Source organism: Copadichromis virginalis, linkage group LG1 (assembly GCF_057382275.1).
Source record: "Copadichromis virginalis isolate Kocher_CV1m ecotype Utaka linkage group LG1, C_Virginalis_male_GT1.1, whole genome shotgun sequence".
Classification (NCBI taxonomy): Eukaryota; Metazoa; Chordata; class Actinopteri; order Cichliformes; family Cichlidae; genus Copadichromis; species Copadichromis virginalis.
The window spans coordinates 3,074,009-3,096,701 of record NC_140618.1 but is presented as its reverse complement, the minus strand read 5'-3'; the positions used below and the strand labels follow the sequence as shown (position 1 = coordinate 3,096,701).

Here is a 22,693-nt window from a genome sequence, read left to right as displayed (position 1 = left end):
CCAGGTTTATGAGAAACTAAAAACCAAATTTAGAAAAGGGACAGATATGTGAGGGGGAAAATACTTAATCACAAGAAAATAAAAGATGCATTTAGGAGAAATTATAAGGAAAAAAATCTAAATTTACCAGAAAAGATTTGAGAAAAAGGGAAAAGTTTGGCAAACGTAACAAAAATAAAAACAAAGAGAAACATGTCAAATCTGGAGAAATGGAAATTTAAGATAAATACCGCTAAGTTAACGGCGCTACTGAAAAGTTCAACCTAGTGATCGTTTTCTACAGTCATGACTTCGAAGCGTATTTGTTAATAAAGTTGTTTGGGGGAAAAGGGTAATGACGTCACCGGAAGTGAGGTGTGTGATTCAGTTGCTAAGCTGCAGCCGAGCAGTAAACGGACCGTCGACAAGTTGCTGTCGCCGTCTCACCGGATCAACTTTAAGCCGTCCGTCGGTGACCGACAGACCGAGGTAAGCTCCCCAACGCCAGACTGCGTCTGCTCGGTCCAAGTTCCGCCGGGGAGCCGCTGCTCCTGACGCCGATGCCCGGCCTCAGTGTTCGGCTAACGTTAGCCCGGAGCTCGGTACGGCGGGTGGTTAGGTCAGCACCGGTGTTCCAGATCAACTGGCGTTTAGATCAACTGGCGTTTAGATCAACTGGCGTTTAGATCAACTGGCGTTGGTCGAACAGATGTGTGGCAGTCTTGCGTTTCAGGAGCTCCTACCGACAAACCAGCAAAAAACGCCAAATGTGTCATCTGTGACACTTGTGAGGTTGTCTCAAACACACTCCGTCAGTCTTGATGCTGTTGAACAACAAAATGTTTAAAAATGTGGCGAGTTTACCTGGTGATATCCTCATGCGCGACGCGATCGCGAAAACATCAAACAAGTAACACCACGCCGATGTTGTTCACAGGACACAAAGAGTAAACGATCGTTTACTCTTTGTGTCCTGTGAACAACATCGGCGCCAGTTGATCTAAACGCCAGTTGATCTAAACGCCAGTTGATCTGGAACACCCGCCACAGAGTCAGAGTTAACGGGTTAAAGTGGGGAGCAGACGGACCTCCTCTGCTGTGTTAGTCTGAACATGAGCTCGTCTGTGGTTTAATGAGCTTAATGAAGAACCTTAATGAGATTACCTGAAGTTAGCTGAAGCTCCAGGAGAGCAGAGCAAACACTCCTGACCACAACAGCACTGCTCAGTTAGTTTACCGGTGTTTTCATACACGTTATGATCTGAGAAAAATGCGCCAGTTTCCATAAAGCGGAACAGAAATGTTCGCTTCAGTCTGCAGACAGTAACACATGAAGGTTCTTGCAGATTTTAAGTATTATTTTTGTGTTAGAAAAATAGATATTATCTAACAGTTTGGATGTAGATGAAGGTGCTGATGAGGATGAGAAATATCTTATTTATCCCATATTTGGGAGACTTTTGTTATAGCAGGAAATGAATATCAGACACCAACCGACATCACCTGATAACACCAAACAAGATTTATTCTGTTTGTTCATTTGTGAAATCTTGTGTTTGCAGGTGAAGAATTATGTTATTTAAGAAAAAAATTCAAGGAGTTTGAATTGTGCGGTTGCTTTGAGGTTGTTGATGATGTATCTGCACCGTGTCTTTATGGATCACGAGATGAACTGTGGTACTGCATGAGGAAGTCGGGAGTAGCAGAGAAGGATGTGAGGGTGGTGCAGGACATGTATGAGGACGGAGAGAGACAGTGGTGAGGTGTGTGGTAGGAATGACAGATGGGTTCAAGATGGGGGTGGGATTACATCAGGGATCTCCTCTGAGCCCCTTCTTGTTTGCTGTGGTGATGGGGACAGGCTGATAGACGAGGCCAGGCAGGAGTCTCTGTGGATCGTGATGTTTGCAGATGACACCGTGAGCTGCAGTGGGAGCAGGTCGAGGTATGCTCTGAACACAAGAGGAATGAAAGTCAGTAGGAGGAAAATAGCTGAACCGAAGAGGATAACGTGCCACTCGTCTCACTCTCATTCACACAATGAGAGAGACGAGTGGAAAGGTTAACATGCAAGCACCGGAGGTAGTGCCAAATGAATAATTGTTTCTGAGACGTGAGATGTGGGAATTTATGGATTTAAAATTTATCGCTCAAGCAGCCTCAGAAAGGCAGAAGTGTGACAGTTTTTTTATAAAGCTAGGTCTTTAACTGCTGTTGACTTTGACCCTGGCACGTTCTCCTCTTTGGCTCAGCTATTATAATGAAATCATTCTGGTAGGTGATTTTAATTGGGATCGGTTTTCTCCTGTGTCTGATTATTTTAAGGCACACTGTTTTTAATCTAACACAAATGACTAAAGCCCCACACACCTTATTCCCCAGATAAATCATCTTTGATTAATGTGCCACATCATTTCTCCACAGCAGTTTTTACCAGCGACTTGACTGATCGCTGCATGGTTGGTGCTGCGAGGAACAGTTTCATGCTCTGAGCATCATCACAAACAGAAATTTAAAGCTTTTACATGAGCAAGCCTTTTGTCACGACTTCATGAATTTACATTGGGTCAGTTTTACATTGATGGACGGTGTTAACTTAGCTTGTAAATATTACTCTGAGAGTTTTATCTGCCTTGTGGACAAACATGCTGCTTTTAGCCAGGTCAGAGTGAAAGGGCGGGACAGGAAGCAGCCCTGAGCAGCTTCAAGAAAGTCCGACACTGATGCCAATGGCTAAGGTTTGGCAGCTGCGTAATAGCTTCGCTGCTTCTATTAGGAAATCCAAATGTGATCACTTTCTGATCTTAACCACTGACAGTCTCAAAGTCCCTGGGACGCGTTGGCAGACTATAAATTCTCTCTCTGACAGCTTTGAAGAGCATTAACATTAAAAAGTCACCGGTCCAGACAGTCTGTCTCCGTTTTTCTTGCGTCTGCTTGCAAGCATCATAGATGAGCCAGCGTCTTATATTTTTAATCTTTCCATACAACTGAACACTTCAGCAGAGATCCCAGTGTGCCTTTGTACTGCCCTCCTGAAAGGTGATGATTCTTGGATGGTAATAATATGAACCAATCTGCAAACTCTGTATTTTAGCTGAGATTCTTTAATGGCTGAGGAATAATCAACCTTAGAGCTATCAGAATGAAAATGATATTTTATCTCTCCAGTACTGTAACTTAAAGGTTTAAAATTTAAAGTTCTCAATGATATCTACGAGGCCCTGGAAGCAAAGAAATACTGCACCCCTCTTTTTATTGATCGAAAGCCTCCGGCACTGTTGATCGTGGGGTTTTATGTCAGAGGTTATTGGAAAAGGGCCGTTCAGACCAAGCTAAGCACCTTTCTCACCATAAGCAGTGTGTGCAGTTTAATGGTCTCTCTTCCAGTTTTTTAAATGTGACTGATGGAGTGCCACAGGTTTCTGTCTTGGGACCTGCGTTATTTACTATTTATGTCAGTGCTGTGGGACAAAATCTAAGTGCAACTGCCTATTTTTACGCAGATGATTAATTGTGGTAATAATCTGGTACCCTGGTATCGACATGGTTTTCGAACATTTGCAGTTAGCTTTTGATCGTACACAGTCACAGCTGTTTCTGCTAAGGCTGTCTTTGAAATGCATCTATAAAAAAAACCACGGTTGTGTTCTTCTCAGAGGGTTCGGTTAACCCTAATCCTAACTTCCCTCTCTTGTATCTTCTCAAGGTACATGTATTAACAATGAAGCTGTGGAGTCTTACAAACATCGAGTTCCTGTTGAAGCTAGGCTGAAGCTGGAGTTTTGTTTTTCTTAGAAATGGATCGTTGGACTTTGTTTATCACGGCATTAAGATTTATCACCGGCTCAAAACCTTTAGCACACCACTGTACTTTATATTCACTGGTTGATTAGTCCTCATTAGCCTCATGCAGGATGGTTCATTGATAGCATTTTGTCTCTAAATTCATTTCTGGTTTACTCGTCTCCTATTTGTCAGATTACCTGTAATCTGACAAATAGTTTAGTCACAATCTGCGGTCTCAGGACTTCTTTGCACTCACTGTTCAGACCTCAGAGAGAAGGTATTCTCCTTTTCTGTCCCGTCCTCATGGATTACATGACAGAAGGATTTCAGGCTCTCAGCTGATTTTGCTCGTAGACTTTAAAAGACGCATAAATGGTTTTGTGAAATCATCACTGGGAATCTTGTTTTTAGTTTGACTGTGTAGACACTTGGTAAAATATTCAATATTTTATTGGTGTTATTTTATTATGCCTGTTTGAAACAGGTCTCTCTTGTAAATGAGGCATTGAGTCTCAGGACTATTTGTATAAATAAAGGTAAAATGAACAAGCACTTGGTGACAGTGGTGAGGAAAAACTTATTGTCACAGGAAGTAACCTCGAGAAGAACCACGCTCGGGGAGGGGCCGGTATGGGAGTGAGGGGAGGAAAAGAAAACACTCAGTGCATCATGGGAATCCTTCAGCAGCCTGAGACTATAGCAGGAGAAATCTGCTCTCTCTTTCTAGTCCCTGTCAGGACTCTTGCTGCAGCATTTTGGATCAGCTGAAGGCTTTTCAGGGAGTTTTTAGGACATCCTGATAATAATGAATTACAGTCGTCCAGCCTGGAAGTAATAAATGCATGAACTAGTTTTTCAGCGTCACTCTGAGACAGGATATTTCTAATTTTAGAGATGTTGCACAAATGGAAGAAAGCAGTCTTACATATTTGTTTAATATGTGCGTTGAAGGACATGTCCTGGTCAAAAATGACTCCAAGGTTCCTCACAGCGTTACTGGAGGCCAAGGTAATGCCATCCAGAGTAAGAATCTGGTTAGATACTATATTTGTAGGAAATTAACGGTCATCAAGGTTTTTATATCTTTAAGACATTCCTGCAGTTTAACTAACTTATATCATCTGGCTTCTGGCTTGTATACAGTGTTTTCCAATAATAGATGAGTTTAAATACTTGGGGTCAACCATCCAAAACAAGGGACAGCACACAAGAGACATGAAGAAGTGTGCAGGCTTGGTGGAGTTTCAGGGGTGATTTGTGACAGAAGGACGGCAGCCAGCATGAAAGGGAGGGTTTACAGGGTGGTAGTGACACCTGTGTGGTTTGGAGGCCGAGCTGAAGACGATGGTATCTTCACTGGGAGTAGAAATGAGAGCTCAGCGTCAGAGAGGCGAGACTGAGACGGTTTTATATGTCTTATCTCTTCTATCACTTATTTATCACTGTGTTGTGTTCCTGCAGGTGTTTGACGCTCAGTGCAAACACTAAATCAGAATCAGAATCAGAATACTTTATTGATCCCTGGGGGAAATTATTTTTTGTTACAGTGCTCCATTTTAAACCAGGAGCTGATGTCCGTCTCATGAATTAACCTCAGCCGGGGTCGTCAAACACAGCAGCCAGTCTCCCAGTATGACCAGTATGGCTGCCTCCAGCACAACCAAGATCGCATGGCGCCTTCGTGAGTATTAAAGTTACTCAAACGATCATCACACCCTTCCTGTCCAGCAGCCCAGCCCGACCTGAATTTGTTCCTCCTTTGTTGCCGTACAGAGGAGTTCGAGGCTCAATCCAGCTCCATTTCCTGTCTGGCTCTGGGGAAAAGCTCGGGCCGCCTGCTGGCCACAGGAGGAGAGGACTGCAGGGTCAACATCTGGGCCGTCAGCAAGGCCAACTGCATCATGGTGAGTCCCCCGCAATGCAAAATGCGATGGGTTTCTAATTTTTAAGGTTTCCGTCGAGGTTTTTTAGGCCTGAAACATGAGCAGATTCAAAGGAACCCATCCTTTACCTACTGCTCTTCTGCAGTCTGCAGGTCATGATGCCCACACCTGCCTCTCTCCTGTCACCACCTCACGCTTTTATCTTTATTATTGATTCATTTCTGATTGTTAAATGATGAAAACAGAGTTCGCTCCATGGGAATTAAACAGACTCATGTTTCCCCTCCACTGCTCGCCATCTTCCTCCAACTAAACTAACCTGCCTGACCTCTTACGTTGTGTGTAGTGCACCACATCATGGCAGAGTGCAGACTGTATACAGAGAGTGCAGAATTATTAGGCAAATGAGTATTTTGTCCACATCATCCTCTTCATGCATGTTGTCTTACTCCAAGCTGTATAGGCTCGAAAGCCTACTACCAATTAAGCATATTAGGTGATGTGCATCTCTGTAATGAGAAGGGGTGTGGTCTGATGACATCAACACCCTATATCAGGTGTGCATAATTATTAGGCAAAGTCCTTTCCTTTGGCAAAATGGGTCAAAAGAAGGACTTGACAGGCTCAGAAAAGTCAAAAACAGTGAGATATCTTGCAGAGGGATGCAGCAGTCTCAAAATTGCAAAGCTTCTGAAGCGTGATCATCGAACAATCAAGCGTTTCATTCAAAATAGTCAACAGGGTCGCAAGAAGCGTGTGGAAAAACCAAGGCGCAAAATAACTGCCCATGAACTGAGAAAAGTCAAGCGTGCAGCTGCCAAGATGCCACTTGCCACCAGTTTGGCCATATTTCAGAGCTGCAACATCACTGGAGTGCCCAAAAGCACAAGGTGTGCAATACTCAGAGACATGGCCAAGGTAAGAAAGGCTGAAAGACGACCACCACTGAACAAGACACACAAGCTGAAACGTCAAGACTGGGCCAAGAAATATCTCAAGACTGGTTTTTCTAAGGTTTTATGGACTGATGAAATGAGAGTGAGTCTTGATGGGCCAGATGGATGGGCCCGTGGCTGGATTGGTAAAGGGCAGAGAGCTCCAGTCCGACTCAGACGCCAGCAAGGTGGAGGTGGAGTACTGGTTTGGGCTGGTATCATCAAAGATGAGCTTGTGGGGCCTTTTCGGGTTGAGGATGGAGTCAAGCTCAACTCCCAGTCCTACTGCCAGTTTCTGGAAGACACCTTCTTCAAGCAGTGGTACAGGAAGAAGTCTGCATCCTTCAAGAAAAACATGATTTTCATGCAGGACAATGCTCCATCACACGCGTCCAAGTACTCCACAGCGTGGCTGGCAAGAAAGGGTATAAAAGAAGAAAAACTAATGACATGGCCACCTTGTTCACCTGATCTGAACCCCATTGAGAACCTGTGGTCCATCATCAAATGTGAGATTTACAAGGAGGGAAAACAGTACACCTCTCTGAACAGTGTCTGGGAGGCTGTGGTTGCTGCTGCACGCAATGTTGATGGTGAACAGATCAAAACACTGACAGAATCCATGGATGGCAGGCTTTTGAGTGTCCTTGCAAAGAAAGGTGGCTATATTGGTCGCTGATTTGTTTTTGTTTTGTTTTTGAATGTCAGAAATGTATATTTGTGAATGTGGAGATGTTATATTGGTTTCACTGGTAAAAATAAATAATTGAAATGGGTATATATTTGTTTTTTGTTAAGTTGCCTAATAATTCTGCACAGTAATAGTCACCTGCACACACAGATATCCCCCTAAAATAGCTAAAACTACAAACAAACTAAAAACTACTTCCACAAACATTCAGCTTTGATATTAATGAGTTTTTTGGGTTCATTGAGAACATGGTTGTTGTTCAATAATAAAATTATTCCTCAAAAATACAACTTGCCTAATAATTCTGCACTCCCTGTATAAAGGATGGGTGTAGATTTGAATTCTGAAAAGTGAAGCTTAAACCTGCGTTTTTCATGGATGTCCAGCAGGGGGCGACTCCTCTGACTGTGAATAGAAGTCTGTGAGAAAACGAGCCGCCTCCTCACCTGATCTCTGAGCTCAGTAAACAGTTTCCTGACGGCTTTATGGTCTCAGTCGCTGTTTTCAGGTCTTATTGAATAAAAGATGAAGCTCATTTTGGAAATGATGGTTTCCATTAGTGTTCAGGGGACGATAAAGCAGGAGATGAAGGTGGGCTTATTTTGTGATTGACAGGTGACGTGGTGTCCCTCAGCAGCTTCACTAACACTAACATTTTGATATACAGTCTGTGTTTTGAGTTTTTGAGAAAGGAGCGAGGTGCAGTTTTAGGTGATGATGTCTGTTCTGACTGTTTCCTCTCAGAGTCTGACTGGTCACAAGAACCCAGTGGAGTCTATCCATTTCAACGTGTCGGAGGAGCAGGTCGCCGCCGGGTCGCAGTCAGGTTCAATACGAGTCTGGGACCTGGAGGCTGCCAAGAGTAAGACTCTGTCTGTTCTGTGGCTACGAGGCTTTTTAGTCAAAGCTTCACCGCCTCTAAACTGTCTGTGTGCGTAATTTATCTGCACAGGTGCTTTAGATCAGCGGTGGACAGCGTAAGGTTCACACTGACAAAGAGAAGTGAAGTGAGCGAACCAGTCGATTAGAAATATGACACACAAAGAGCTGAAACATGTTAAAATCAACTTGCTTTTTTTTATTAGTGTGGTGAGTTTTTTCTAAATTTCTGAGTGCAAAGTTTGAGCTATGAGCTCTTCCACCTCTGCTGCCTCGAGGACACAGGACATCCGTCATACCACATGATGTCAGCCTCTGTAATATAGTACATCAGTCTGATTGAGTATATGTTATTATTAGTAGTATTTTTCCATCTACTCTTATTTTGAAAATTGATACAGCTTCCTCAGTGTTCAGTCTCAGGCTGTAACGGAGGACGTTGTACCCCGCAGTCAGAATAATCGTCCGTCCCATCATGCGGAGGCGTTTTAATGCACCTAAGCTGGGTCTTAGTTAGAAAGAGATGCAAAGAGGTGACCCTGCTGCTTCCTGTGCTCAGTTTTAAGGACTCTGATGGGACACAAAGCCAACATCACCAGCCTGGGCTTCCATCCCTTTGGAGACTTCCTGGCCTCCAGCTCCATGGACACAAACATTAAGGTAGGCGTGCTTTCCTGTGTGAGAACATCCTTGAAGTCTTAATCCGCTCTAATGAAATGTCTCTTCTTTTCTGCTGTCAGCTGTGGGACTTGCGGAGGAAAGGATACGTGTTCAGATATAAGGTAAGTTTGTGCTCAGGATGACAGGCCGGCTCCTAATATCCTGCTCGAATCCAGGTGCACGTTTCTAACAGGTGGACAGTGGCTGCAGGTGGATTTGGTAAACACACCTGTGGTGACCTAACAAAGTGTGATGTGGACATTTGCTTCAGTGGAATCTGATCTTTTATGCAAATGAGTTGACCTCATCTGACCTGGAAACAGCACCGTGTGAAAAGCTAAATCCTGATTGTTTTCAGGTTTCTGACAGATTTTTGATGTTTTTCAGATGTTTAAGCCCCGCTCTACATTCTGATGCTTGTTTTCCACAGTTGTACCATCACATACAAAACAAACACACACAGACACGTGGTCACTAGTGATGGGATTTCCGGCTCTTTTTAGAGATCCGGCTCTTTCGGTTCGGCTCACTAAAAAGAGCCGGCTCTTTCGGCTCCGAACCGGCTCTTCAGGTTGTTTTGTTGCTTTAATTAATTTATTATTAACAATAATATAAAATTATGCACAAAAGGAATTACTAACATAAAAACAAGTGGTTTTATTTATATATGTTTATATATAAATATATGCGGTGGCCCCTAGAGATAAAACACGTACAAACTCCAAAACACATTTCTAGCATGAACTGAACTTCCAAAGCAGAGCTACTAGATCACTTAAATTACACAATTGAAAGCATGTGTGTATTGTTTGTGTATTTATACACAGGCACTCATATATATATTCAAATAATTTAAAAAAAAGTTCATTTACCTGTTATTACCACACACCAAATCCGGTCGTTGGTACTTGCTGGCTTGTGTAGCCACAAGATAACAAAGGCTCAACACTGCGCCCAGCATCCTGGAGCACTTCTGTTGTCTTTTGTACGTGTTTTGAGTTTTTATATGCTTCTGAGTTTTTATATGCTTCTGAGTTTTTACGTGCTTCGGAGTTTGTACGTGTTTTTACGTGTTTTGGAGTTTGTACGTGTTTTTACGTGTTTTGGAGTTTGTACATGCTTCAGAGTTCGTACGTGATTTGAAGTTTGTATGTGCTTTGTCTCTAGGGGCCACCGTAAATATACTTTTATTTATTCACTCCACATAAAATGTAATAAATAAATCATATAATACAAAAATCAACTATTCACATTTCAAGTTTTAACTATTTAAATTTCAGCTTTTTCCTTTCACAAATTTAAAGTGAAAAGAACACAAAACACTGCAAACCACAACACAATTAAATATAAATTATAATAATATGAAAACTAAAAGAACATGCATATTCTCTGTCATATGGACCTGCATGAATAAACTTTCTCAATCCTTTATCTCTTTCTTAAGGTCTTAAGTTTTGTTGTTTTTATGTTTTTATGTTTTACAAAAAAAAACTTCACATTTTTTATATTTTTAAACGAAAGTGACATGCAAGGATATTTTTCTTTAGTGATGTTGCTTCAGCAATCTCAAATACTAATTATTCTGGGAATTTTTATGGTCAAACTATGTGATTTTCCAAATGTGTGTGTGTGTGGAGTAAAATGACCTTGTTCTTATGATGTTGTCACCGTGAATCATTTAGGATTAACAACACAAATTGTATCGATAGCAGAAACAGTCTTATAACTTATAATTCTCACACGTTACCGCTAGTTTTACAAACGCAGTCTTCTTCAGCTCTGTTTATGTAGCTTTTATGAAACTGATTTTCCATAGTACAAGTAGAATTTAATTTTTCTTTGCTCTCCAGTATAAATGCAATAATTTGCAGGCTTTTTACTGAAACTCTCACAATGCAACACTCAATGCTCAGAGCTTCATATATCAACAGCTCTGAAAATATCTTCTTTTTTAAAGTAATGTAGGACAGGATCTCTCACTCTCTGTGTCTCAAAAAAAACCCAACTAAACTGGCAATCACCACTAAACAAATGAAAGTAGTTTATGGCTTTTTTATCAGCTGCATTTCTTTCATTTATGTATTGATCCCATTGTTTATTGGTAATGCTTTTAGGTCACTGTTTTAGCATGTCTGCCTCACACTCCATTTAAACAGTGTGGCGTGAATAAGGCACGGCGGGACCACGGAGCAACGTTCAGAGCCAACTTTATTTAATTCACGTCACACCACACACACACCAACCCCTGAGTCCCCGTGTTTTAACACGGCCGGCGTGATTGCGGATGCCGTGCAGGTGCGTCCGCACGGCACCGCAAACCACGCCCCACCACATACCCCCATCGCCCGATTGAGGCCGGGGAGCAATCTGGCCGAACCTACTCTTTCCCCCCCCCCGCGAACTGGGGCGAGACTCGGCCCAAAACATCGGCGCCCCAGCCCAAGCGACGGGGAAGCGTCCATTCTGGTGGCCGCCCGCGCATCCAGCGGCAACGGCGAAGCTGGTCCGGAGGTCGGCCGCGTAGCAAACGGACACGGCCCCACAGGCATGGCCGTGAGCTCCTGTACCCAGGCGGCTGGGCAGACGTCAGGCGCGCAGAATCGACTGGTGGCAGCGAGGCTGGACTAGCCAGCCCGCCGACCCCCGGCTTAGCGGGGCTATCCCGCTCCTCTGCCTCCAACTCCGGCTGCGCAGGCTGCTCTGGAGCAGGGACCTCCGTCTCCTCGCACGGCTGCTCCGCCTCCGCCACTCCCGTTTGGAGCGGCTCCCCGCACTGCGCCTCCGCCTCCAGCAGGCACAGCCCCTCGTCCACCTCTGGGTGGAGCGACTCCTCTTCCTCCGGCAGGTGTAGCCCCTCGCCCGCCTCGTCCTCCGCCTCCGATTGGAGCGGCTCCTCCACCGCTCCCGGCAGGAGCAGCCCTTCACCCGGCTGCTCCTCCTCCTCCGGCAGGCTCGGACCCCCGCGTGACTCGTCCACCACCTCCGGCTGCCGAGGTGCCCCACACGGCTCCTCCACCGCTTCACTGTCCTCGGGACACACTTGTGGGGGTGGCGCCCAGGCCCAGAGCAGCGCCACCAGCTCCCCAATCCTTTCCAGGTGGCGCTCGGACCGGTCCTGCAGCTCTTCCTGCTGGCGACGCACCTCCGCCGCCTGCTCCCGCTGGGCGGCCGCCATTTCGGCCACCCTCCGGGCCAGCTTCTCCATTCCCTGGCTCCGATACGGACCCGCCGTGCCGCCTCCTGGGTTTCGGCACCAATGTGGCGTGAATAAGGCACGGCGGGACCACGGAGCAACGTTCAGAGCCAACTTTATTTAATTCACGTCACACCACACACACACCAACCCCTGAGTCCCCGTGTTTTAACACGGCCGGCGTGATTGCGGATGCCGTGCAGGTGCGTCCGCACGGCACCGCAAACCACGCCCCACCACAAACAGTTTAACAGATAGTGGGAGGAAGGTGGCATTGGAGTTTGTTGGGTGCTCCTTCTGAGACCGATCTGTTGCAGTCTGTTTGGCCACAGCTGTGGGTGCCTTCTTTGCTGATCGCTTTATTCTCTCTTCTAGCATACTGCTTAATCTTATCCAATTTCAGTTTATCCATTTCATTTCATTTCATTTCATTTTTATTTATTTCACACTTGGTGCTACAAATCAAACAAAACAACCACATCTTCTGTCAACAAAACACAACAACCATGTGTGAAAAGGAGCAGGAAGAAGAAAATATTCTTATTAAACCCTGCCCCCTATCTACCATCGAACTTATATCACCGGTGGGCACCAAAAATCAGGAACAAACTAATATTGACATTTCTCTCCGGTCGAATCCCAAACCAACATCACATTCATTCGCATTCTTCATACTGAGTTATCGTTTTAAACATATAACACTTTTTAAAACATTGTAAATTTATACAATTCTTTAAATTATAATGAAGTAAATTCCACAGTCTTATACCCCTAACCGTTGTGCTCATTAATCTTTGTGTAGTCCTGGCTAACTGATGTTTAAAATAAAATTTCCTTCTATTCTCTTCTCCCCTTGAACACATCAAAAATACTCTTTGTAACTTAAAAGGCAAAATATTATTTTTAGCCTTAAACATAATTAATAATGTCCGTAATTTCACTAAATCTCCTAATTTTAATAATTTTGATTCTATAAATAATTTATTTGTATGTTCTCTATATTTAACATTATGAATTATTCGTATAACTTTCTTCTGTAATAGGTTTAAAGGTTTTATGGTATTCTCATATGTATTCCCCCAAACTTCAACACAATAGTTGATATATGAAAAAAACAAAGAAAAATATAAAATACGCATTGTTTTATAATTTAATAAATCTCTTATACTACCCAAAATATAAATACTTTTGACCATTTTCTTTCTAATATGTTCAATATGAGATTTCCATGTCAAATTCTCATCCACTATTACACCCAAAAAACGAAATTCAGTAACTCTTTCAATCAATTCTTCCTCTATAAACATAATGACTTTATCCTCCTTTACACGATTACCAAATATCATATATTTCGTTTTTGTCAGATTCAAAGATAATTTATTTACATCAAACCATTTTTTTATTCTTAACATCTCAGAAGTCATAATTTCAACCAAGTCTTTCAAATTCTCTCCAGAGCAATAAAAATTTGTGTCATCTGCAAATAAAATCGAATTTAACCTTTTAGATACGTCACAAATATCATTAATATATAAATTAAAGAGTTTAGGTCCCAAAATAGAACCTTGAGGAACACCACATACAATCTTCAGTCTTTCAGAAGTATTGCCAAAATAATAAACATATTGCAACCTATTCTCTAAATAACTCATTAACCAATTCAATGCTACTCCTCTCACTCCATAGTTATACAATTTAGAAATCAAAATAGAATGTTGTATCGTATCAAAAGCTTTTTTTAAATCAACAAATACTCCCACTGTGTATTTATTATTATGTGTTGCAGATGAAATATCTTCAATAAAAGTCAACAACGCTAATGCCGTTGACCTATTTTTACGAAATCCAAATTGGTTTTCATGTATTAGTTGATATTTTTCAATAAAACTATCAAGTCTTTGTGCAAAGAGTTTTTCTAGCAATTTTGAAAACTGTGATAAAAGAGACACTGGCCTATAATTGTTAAAACTATGCTTATCTCCTGATTTATATAATGGTATTACTTTTGCCACTTTCATTCTGTCAGGGAATACTCCTGACTGTAGCGAAAGATTAAAAATATAACAAAGAGGAGTACTTATACAATCTATTGTCTTTTTAATTATGACCATGTCTATACCATCACAATCAGTAGATTTTTTATTTTTACAATTTTTTACGATTGCTACTATTTCTTTTATGGTAGTATCGGCTAAGAATATGGAATTAACCATTCTATTATCACCTATCCAGGCTTCCTCATCTCCTGGATCATCATTTTTCCTGATTAGATTTGCTAAAGTAGGTCCAACATTTACAAAAAAGGAATTGAATTCGTTTGCTACTTCGGTCTTATCTTTAACAACTTGATTATTATTAATAAAATAATTAGGCCGAACTTTGGGTGTGTTCTTATTACCCAATACCTCTTTAAAAATATTCCAAATGCCCTTAATATTATTTTTGTTTTCCTGAAAAACTTTATTATAGTAATCTTTCTTAGCTTTCCTCAATATTAATACCAACTTATTTTTATATAGTTTATATTTCATTTCCGCATTTTTAGTTCTATATATTATATACTCCCTATATAAATTATTTTTCTTTTTACACGCATTTGCAAGACCCTTAGTTATCCAAGGTTTCCTATTTATATTCTTTTTCTTATGCTTAAATGATATCAATGGACAATGTTTATCATACAAGGCCAAATATATATTTAGAAATACTCCGTATGCAATGTTGACCTCATTATCATAAACCTCCTTCCAGTCCGTTTCCATGAGATCTTGTCTAAACCTATTAATTGCTTCATCATTTCTTAACCTTCTAAAACTCACAAAACTAGCTTCTTTCTTTCTTTTCATATTTAAATCGAAAATAAAAAAGACTGGTAGATGATCGCTTATATCATTTATGATGAGGCCACTTTCAATATTATTCTCCAAACTATTAATAAAAATATGATCAATTAGTGTTTCTGATTTCTCCGTTATTCTACTCGGCTTTATAATTAAAGGATAAAATCCTTTACCATATAATAGTTCAAAAAAATCTGACGAAGCCTTATCATTTGTCACTTTACAAAGATCAATATTGTAATCACCACACAAACATACAGTCTTATTTCCCTTAACCTTACTCAATAAATTTTCTACTGCTTCTGTAAATAACTCAATCTGTGATCCCGGTTTCCTATATATACACGTTACAATTATATTACTTCTCTTTTCTATATCCAATTCTACTGTCACAGACTCCATTAAATCATCCATAACAACAGACATACATTCAACTTTTTTACATTTCAAATCACAATTAACGAAAAGTGCCACCCCTCCTGCCTTTGTCTTAATTCTATTCACAAAGTACAAATCGTATCCTTCAATACAAAAATTACAACCCTTATTCTCATCTAACCATGTTTCAGACAGAGCAATTATTTGAAACTTGCCTCTCAGACTATACAGAAAATCTTCAATCGAAGCAAAACTTCTATAAAGACTTCTGCAGTTAATATGAATTAAAGAAAATGTATTGATTATATCAACCTTATCCCTGAATTGCTCCTCTGTAAAATAATCACATGTGACATTAATTGTATTAAGCACATTCCTTTCAGGGTCAATACCTACTTCAAAATCATATGATTTATAATCTGTGTCGTCAAACATAATGCATAAATTATTCTAGCGCTATCTATTACCTCATAAGAAGGAGAAGGAAACAAAAAAAGAGAAAAGAAGGAGGAAAAAAAAAAAGAAAAAAAAAAAAGAAAAAAAAACTGAAAAAGGAAAGAAAAGATCCTAAGCAATCTCACATTCATTTATCAACATATTTTAAAGTCCGTTGATCTTGTTATCTTCCATATCCAATTTTACAATTTCCTTTTGTCCTTTTCCTCCCGAAGTAGCATTTGACCTTGCCAAAAATAAACTAGTTATAGCCATAATTGGTCGCAACCATTTGTCTATCTTAATCATATTATCACGTATAATTGTCCAATTCCTCAAGTTCCTTAATCGTTACAACCTTGGCTTCTTCTGGTGTTCCATTCAGTTTAATCATCACTTTGCAATTCCTGGTCCAGGTTGCTTGAATCTTTTTCTCCTTCCGTAAAATACGAGCTTGTCTTGCAATATCTGCATTTCTTTTTGTAAGATGTTCATTCAGATATACTCCACTTCCTTTCAAAAGGCTGGACCGTCTCAGCAATTCTACTTTGTGTTTTCGATTAACAAATCTCACTACAATTGCTGGAGGAGCATTTTTGTGCCTTCTAGGAAGAGTATAGCATGCAGATATATTGTTACTATGCAGGGGAAGATTTTTACTCGAAAAGAATTCCACAACCTGCCGTTCCAACGATTGTAGCTCCTCCATCGGGGGCACGTCCTCTCCTCGTTTTGCACCAGTCCCAGATTCGGTAACTCTCGCATATGTTCTGTGTTTAGTTTCCAGACCTGTAATGACCATTTCCTCGAGTCGAGCCTGCTGTTCTAGGTCGTCCACCTTCCTTTCCAAAAAATGGATTGTCTTATCTTTCTCCTTGACCAGATCTTTTAGTTCTTTGATTTGCTCCATCATCGACATTAATATTCCTTGTTGCTTATTTACTTTTTCAATTTCCGACGTCAACGAATTAAGTGAATGCTTAATCTCTTCCAGATCTTCTTCGACTTTCTTCATCTTTGCCATTTTGTCTCTCTTTGATGTCAATTATTAGTACCTTTGTTTGCCCAAACAAAATCTATAGCCAGAATTATTTGGAATTTTTCTTATCACCAAACATTACGGCACCACCGCAAGGACGCCAATCCAACAACAGATGCAGCCTGTGATCCACTCATTTTAAGCATTCAACATAAGCAGCATGCCAAAATCCAAAACAAAGGCAACAGCAATTCCTTCAAACTCAGGTGAACGCCTGCAGAGCCACAGCACACACACACACCAAACCGAATAGCAAACGTAGCGGTGGGCGTGTCACAAAAACATCTTCTATGGTCAGAATCCAAACTGCGTTCAAACAAACAATACGCAGCACAAAAACACAGTTTACATACCACCGTCGTCTTCTCCTTATCTGTCAGACTAGCCGATTTTATGGGTGTAGTGTAGTGATGGGATTTCCGGCTCTTTTTAGAGATCCGGCTCTTTCGGTTCGGCTCACTAAAAAGAGCCGGCTCTTTCGGCTCCGAACCGGCTCTTCAGGTTGTTTTGTTGCTTTAATTAATTTATTATTAACAATAATATAAAATTATGCACAAAAGGAATTACTAACATAAAAACAAGTGGTTTTATTTATATATGTTTATATATAAATATATGCGGTGGCCCCTAGAGACAAAACACGTACAAACTCCAAAACACATTTCTAGCATGAACTGAACTTCCAAAGCAGAGCTACTAGATCACTTAAATTACACAATTGAAAGCATGTGTGTATTGTTTGTGTATTTATACACAGGCACTCATATATATATTCAAATAATTTAAAAAAAAGTTCATTTACCTGTTATTACCACACACCAAATCCGGTCGTTGGTACTTGCTGGCTTGTGTAGCCACAAGATAACAAAGGCTCAACACTGCGCCCAGCATCCTGGAGCACTTCTGTTGTCTTTTGTACGTGTTTTGAGTTTTTATATGCTTCTGAGTTTTTATATGCTTCTGAGTTTTTACGTGCTTCGGAGTTTGTACGTGTTTTTACGTGTTTTGGAGTTTGTACGTGTTTTTACGTGTTTTGGAGTTTGTACATGCTTCAGAGTTCGTACGTGATTTGAAGTTTGTATGTGCTTTGTCTCTAGGGGCCACCGTAAATATACTTTTATTTATTCACTCCACATAAAATGTAATAAATAAATCATATAATACAAAAATCAACTATTCACATTTCAAGTTTTAACTATTTAAATTTCAGCTTTTTCCTTTCACAAATTTAAAGTGAAAAGAACACAAAACACTGCAAACCACAACACAATTAAATATAAATTATAATAATATGAAAACTAAAAGAACATGCATATTCTCTGTCATATGGACCTGCATGAATAAACTTTCTCAATCCTTTATCATCTGCAACTGAAAATAGTTGTGGATGATTACTATACCTTTCTAATGTTGTTGTCCCTGCCTCTCTTTCTCTCTCTCTGGCTCTGTTCCTGTGCTACTGAGTGTAACTACCGCCCCTCCCCCCTCTGCCCAGCGTAAAGCACAAGGCTCGCGTGCAGAGTGAAGCGGAAAAAAAGTGCGAGAGAGAGGCTGAGAGAAAGAAAAAAAAAAAAAACCCACGTGACGGCTCGCGATAAGGAGCCGGCTCGCGTCGTTCACGTCAAAGAGCCGGCTCTAAGAGCCATTTCGTTCGCGAACGACCCATCACTAGTGGTCACTGTGCGCCAAAGCCGAGGACGCTCAGAATGATTCGGATTAAACTGTGTCAGTCGGAGCTTTTATGGAGTCTTACAGTAAACGGATTATTGCATTTAAAAGAACTGAGAGACTTCAATTTAATTTTGTTTATGCAGCGCCAAATCACAACATCAGTCACCTCAATGCGCTTTATACTTTAAGATCTACATACAGAGAAAAACCAACAATCATATGACCTCCTATGAGCACTTTGGCGACAGTGGGAAGGAAAAACTCCAGAACCAGGCTCAGGGCTTCTACTTTCCTTCAAAATAAAAGCTTCACATGAGTCTCGATAGCAAAAATCTGACCAGTGTTGGTGTTGCAGGGTCACACTCAGGCTGTGAGGAGTTTGGCCTTCAGTCCTGATGGGAAGTGGTTAGCTTCAGCGAGCGACGACTGCACCGTCAAGGTACGACCTGATCTGACGTCTCACCTTTAATGTAAAAAATATATTTTAAGGATTGTTTTTCCCGGTACTTACATGTTGTGGTAACTCTGACTCTGTAACAGTAGATGCTGAGAAACCTTCAGAGTAACTATAACCTGCAGGAGTTACACGATGCTGTGAATGTAAACTGTGAAGCAGAACATCAGCAGCAGGAAACTGTGCAGAAAGGCTGGAAGACGTTAAAATGTTCCAGCTGGTCCTGGTTCATGTTTGGTAGTCACGTGTTCCCATAAAATAAAACGAGCGATTGAATCGCAACATTTTTAGATTCTTCTACATTTTAAAATGGTTTTAAAAGGTCCGTCTGTTGAATCACTTCAGTGTTTTAGGATTTTTAAGATCCATCTTTTCTATTAAAATAGTTTTCAGGACACTTCTTGACCCAGGTTCAGTTACATTTATTTAAATAAAGTAATAAGCTGGTGATGTGTAACGACTCGTTAGGCTAACATTTCATCGATGTTTAGAATTAAGTTTCATTTCATTTGCAGCGGTCGGATGTTCGGGTGTTTGAGAGCATCTTGGGAATTTAAAAGTGTGAACATGATGTGTTTATTCTGTAAATGCTGTGAAAGCATCAAACCGGCAGCATCCTGTAATAAAATCGCTCATTCTGATTGGCTGAAGGAGGTGAGCTCTGCTCTCTTCCTGTTCGATGACCTCAGCCCTGTCCTCTTGTCTCCATCAGCTGTGGGACCTGGCTCAGGGGAAAACCATCACGGAATTCAAATCTCACACCGCCGCCGTCAACATCGTCCAGTTCCACCCCAACGAGTACCTGCTGGCCTCCGGAAGCTCCGACAGGTACGTCGCCGCAGGCCGAGCGCCCGAGACGCAGCAGCTCGGAGCTGAAGGAGCGACTCATGAGTGGAATCAGTGTTTGTGACACTTTGTGGCTCGTTTAGTTTTTCTGTTTCATGAAGCTCAGAGGCTGCGCGAGGTTGTCCTCTCTCTGTGCCGCCAAGATTTTATTTTGGTGCTGAGTTTGATTGTTTGTGGCATTTTTTAAAATGTAACATTTCTTTTAGTCTGAAATTCTTTTACTTTTTTTCACATACATGTCCTGTGTCTTCTACATGTCCTCTGCATGTGCCACTAAATCATACATTTATAACTAAAAGTAAACAGGAAATATAATATAAATATAATAAAATGGAAATAATAACTCATCCTTTCTCCAACACAACCAGCAAATGCACTCAGTATTTAATCATTTCTTTATTTTTGCATATGAAGTATAAATAAGTATTCCAACATGAATCACTTAAATTGATTATTATGTTTAATTTGAGGACATCGACCTGGTGTTAGAGACAGTTTATAAGTTACACCAGCAAGCAAAGCTGTAGTTTGTGGCCTGATTTTCCGATTGTCATGTGATCGTGATGGAGCCGTTAAAGCTTTGAATGTGTCACTTCAAAGAAATGAGACATTTTGTAGGTTTTGGCCTGTTTTAGTGACAGAACAGGGAGCAGGGTCATTTTTATCTCAAACAGTTTATTGATGGAATAAATCTTACTCTCATTTATGAGAATAAGAAGTGACTCAAACACATACTTTCTTCAATTAATTATAAAAATGTCTTTAGCTTAGCTTGTAGTTAGAGCTGGGTTAGGCGACCCTAACCATCCCTCAGGTTCCTGGGGACTTCCCATGATGCACTGAGAGGTGCACTTTGCCCTCCACTCCCTCTTTTGTTCGTGTTTCGTTCCTCTTTTCTCTTTCTCCTCATTTACTGACTTGTCACTGCTGACCGTGGATCTGTTGGAGGTCTCTTCCTGTTCCTCAGCCGTGTTGTAGCGTCTTCACCTGACACTATAAAACACCTACAGGTGTCTCTAATGAGCTGCAGCTGTATGAACTCTGCATGTGCTTGCAGGACCATCAAGCTGTGGGATCTGGAGAAGTTTACGATGATCGGCTCGTTGGAGGGCGACACGACTCCGGTCAGGTGAGTTTTTCCCCGTTGCAGCAGGGTGTAACTGGAATGTGACCTCTGACCCCTGTCCCTGTGGTTTCAGGTGTATATGTTTTAGCCCAGATGGCTCCTGCCTGTACAGCGGCGCCACGGACTCGCTGCGGGTCTTCGGCTGGGAACCGGACCGCTGCTTTGACGCGGTGCCGGTGAGCTGGGGAAAGGTGTCTGACCTCGCCATCTGCAACCAGCAGCTGGTATGTAGCTCCGCCCACCGCTCAGTAACAGTACTGTGCAGAAGTTTTAGGTAATCTTAATCTTCCACCTTCTCCACATGTCAGATCGGCGTGTCTCATCACCTGTCGAGTGTGTCGTCCTACGTGGTCGATCTGAAGAGGGTAAAGAAGAGCGGTGGCGCCGTGATCCAGGGGATCATCCAGGACGACCAGCCGCTCACAGAGCCGAAGAAGGACCCCAAAGGAGCGGCACTGCGAAAGAACTACGAGAGACCCACGACCACCTGCAGATCGCAGAGGTACGGCACACTGAGAGACAGGAGAAAATACTCCAGATACTGCAAGTACTGACTCCTGGATTTAAAGTTTTATACATGAGCCACTGGTTTCATTCATCAAACACTCAGATCACATGTCATATATATATATATATATAATAAATATATATATATAATAAATATATATATATATAATAATATATATATATATAATAATATATATATATATATATATATATAATAATAATATATATATATATATATATAATATATATATATAATAATATATATATATAATAATATATATATATATATATAAAATCTTATTTGACTTCAGTGGAAAAGTTTCGCTTCCAGATTCTTTAATAAAAGTAAATAAAGTAAAAAATTTGCAGTTTTTCTTCTAAAAACAAACAAACAAATGTTTGTGATGTCATCAGGTTGAAGCACCGTTCAGAGTCTGACAGGCGGAGCCCCGAAGGGGAGAGGCGGAGCCCTAGCGAGGACGAGGCGGACGAGAAGCTGTCGTCTGCTGAGATCCACAACGCCGAGGACTACAAGGCCATCTTCCAGCCAAAGAGCGCCATCTGTAGGTGGACCCGGAGCATCGCAGCTCAGATGTTGAATAAAGAATACAGTTATACGTACATACAACGAGATCTGTGAAATATTGCTATTGAAAAGGACGCTGAGTTCATCTTTAATCAACACTGCACCAACAAAATCTGTGTTTAGTTTCCCCGAAAGCTTCTATTTCCTCACCTGTTGATCCACCTGCAGCATCGCCATCAGTTCTGCTCTGGCTGATTTTGAGAAGCAGGCCATATTTGAAAAGTGAGAGGAGTAAACATTACTCGCTGTAAGAGCCAAACAGGATGGGAGGATCTGATTGGTTCTTTGTGCCTTTTTAAAATATTCATCCTAATGAGGACAAAGACACTCTCGTCATTTCTTCTTTTGTTTTCATGTCGTCACATTTATTTTGCAGTCTGAGCTCCTCGTTCTCCTCTCTTCCAGCTCGCACTCCTCCTAAGATGTCGGAGCCTTTTCCCGCTCCTCCAGAGGACGGTGAGTCCAGCACAGCTTCACGTTTCTGTGAGACATCAGGAGACGACGCGCCTCCGACGTTTCAGTTTATAGATGAAACACGAACAATAAATCACGTGTTCGACAGTGAAAAACACACGACACAAAAACACACGACAGAGGTGTTTCAGCTCCTGTTTTGTGGTTACTGGGTCGTTTCCTGATGATTTCTTCTTCTGCTCAGAGTCCATTTTGGCGATCAGCCGGCAGCTGAAGGACATAAAGTCTCATTTTCCTGATAAACAGCAGGTCAGTGAACGCAGCAGCCGTGTGTCTGTGTGGAAACATGGACGCCTTAGGACAGCGGACTATAAATGCAACGAACCTA

At 41.3% G+C, this 22,693-nt stretch overlaps 1 protein-coding gene across 1 annotated transcript; it reads left to right on the top strand.

Annotated features, from left to right (window-relative positions):
• Positions 1 to 41: 41 nt before the first annotated feature.
• Positions 42 to 22,607, top strand: LOC146718123 (katanin p80 WD40 repeat-containing subunit B1-like). The gene is made up of 13 exons (XM_085476234.1): positions 42 to 468; positions 5,316 to 5,449; positions 5,542 to 5,672; positions 8,022 to 8,139; positions 8,716 to 8,816; positions 8,897 to 8,938; positions 18,728 to 18,811; positions 19,539 to 19,654; positions 20,730 to 20,801; positions 20,872 to 21,022; positions 21,107 to 21,300; positions 21,720 to 21,868; positions 22,297 to 22,607. The coding sequence occupies exons 2-13, from the start codon at positions 5,401 to 5,403 to the stop codon at positions 22,527 to 22,529; spliced, it is 1,440 nt and encodes a 479-aa protein (XP_085332360.1). The 5' UTR covers positions 42 to 468; positions 5,316 to 5,400; the 3' UTR covers positions 22,530 to 22,607.
• Positions 22,608 to 22,693: the final 86 nt, after the last annotated feature.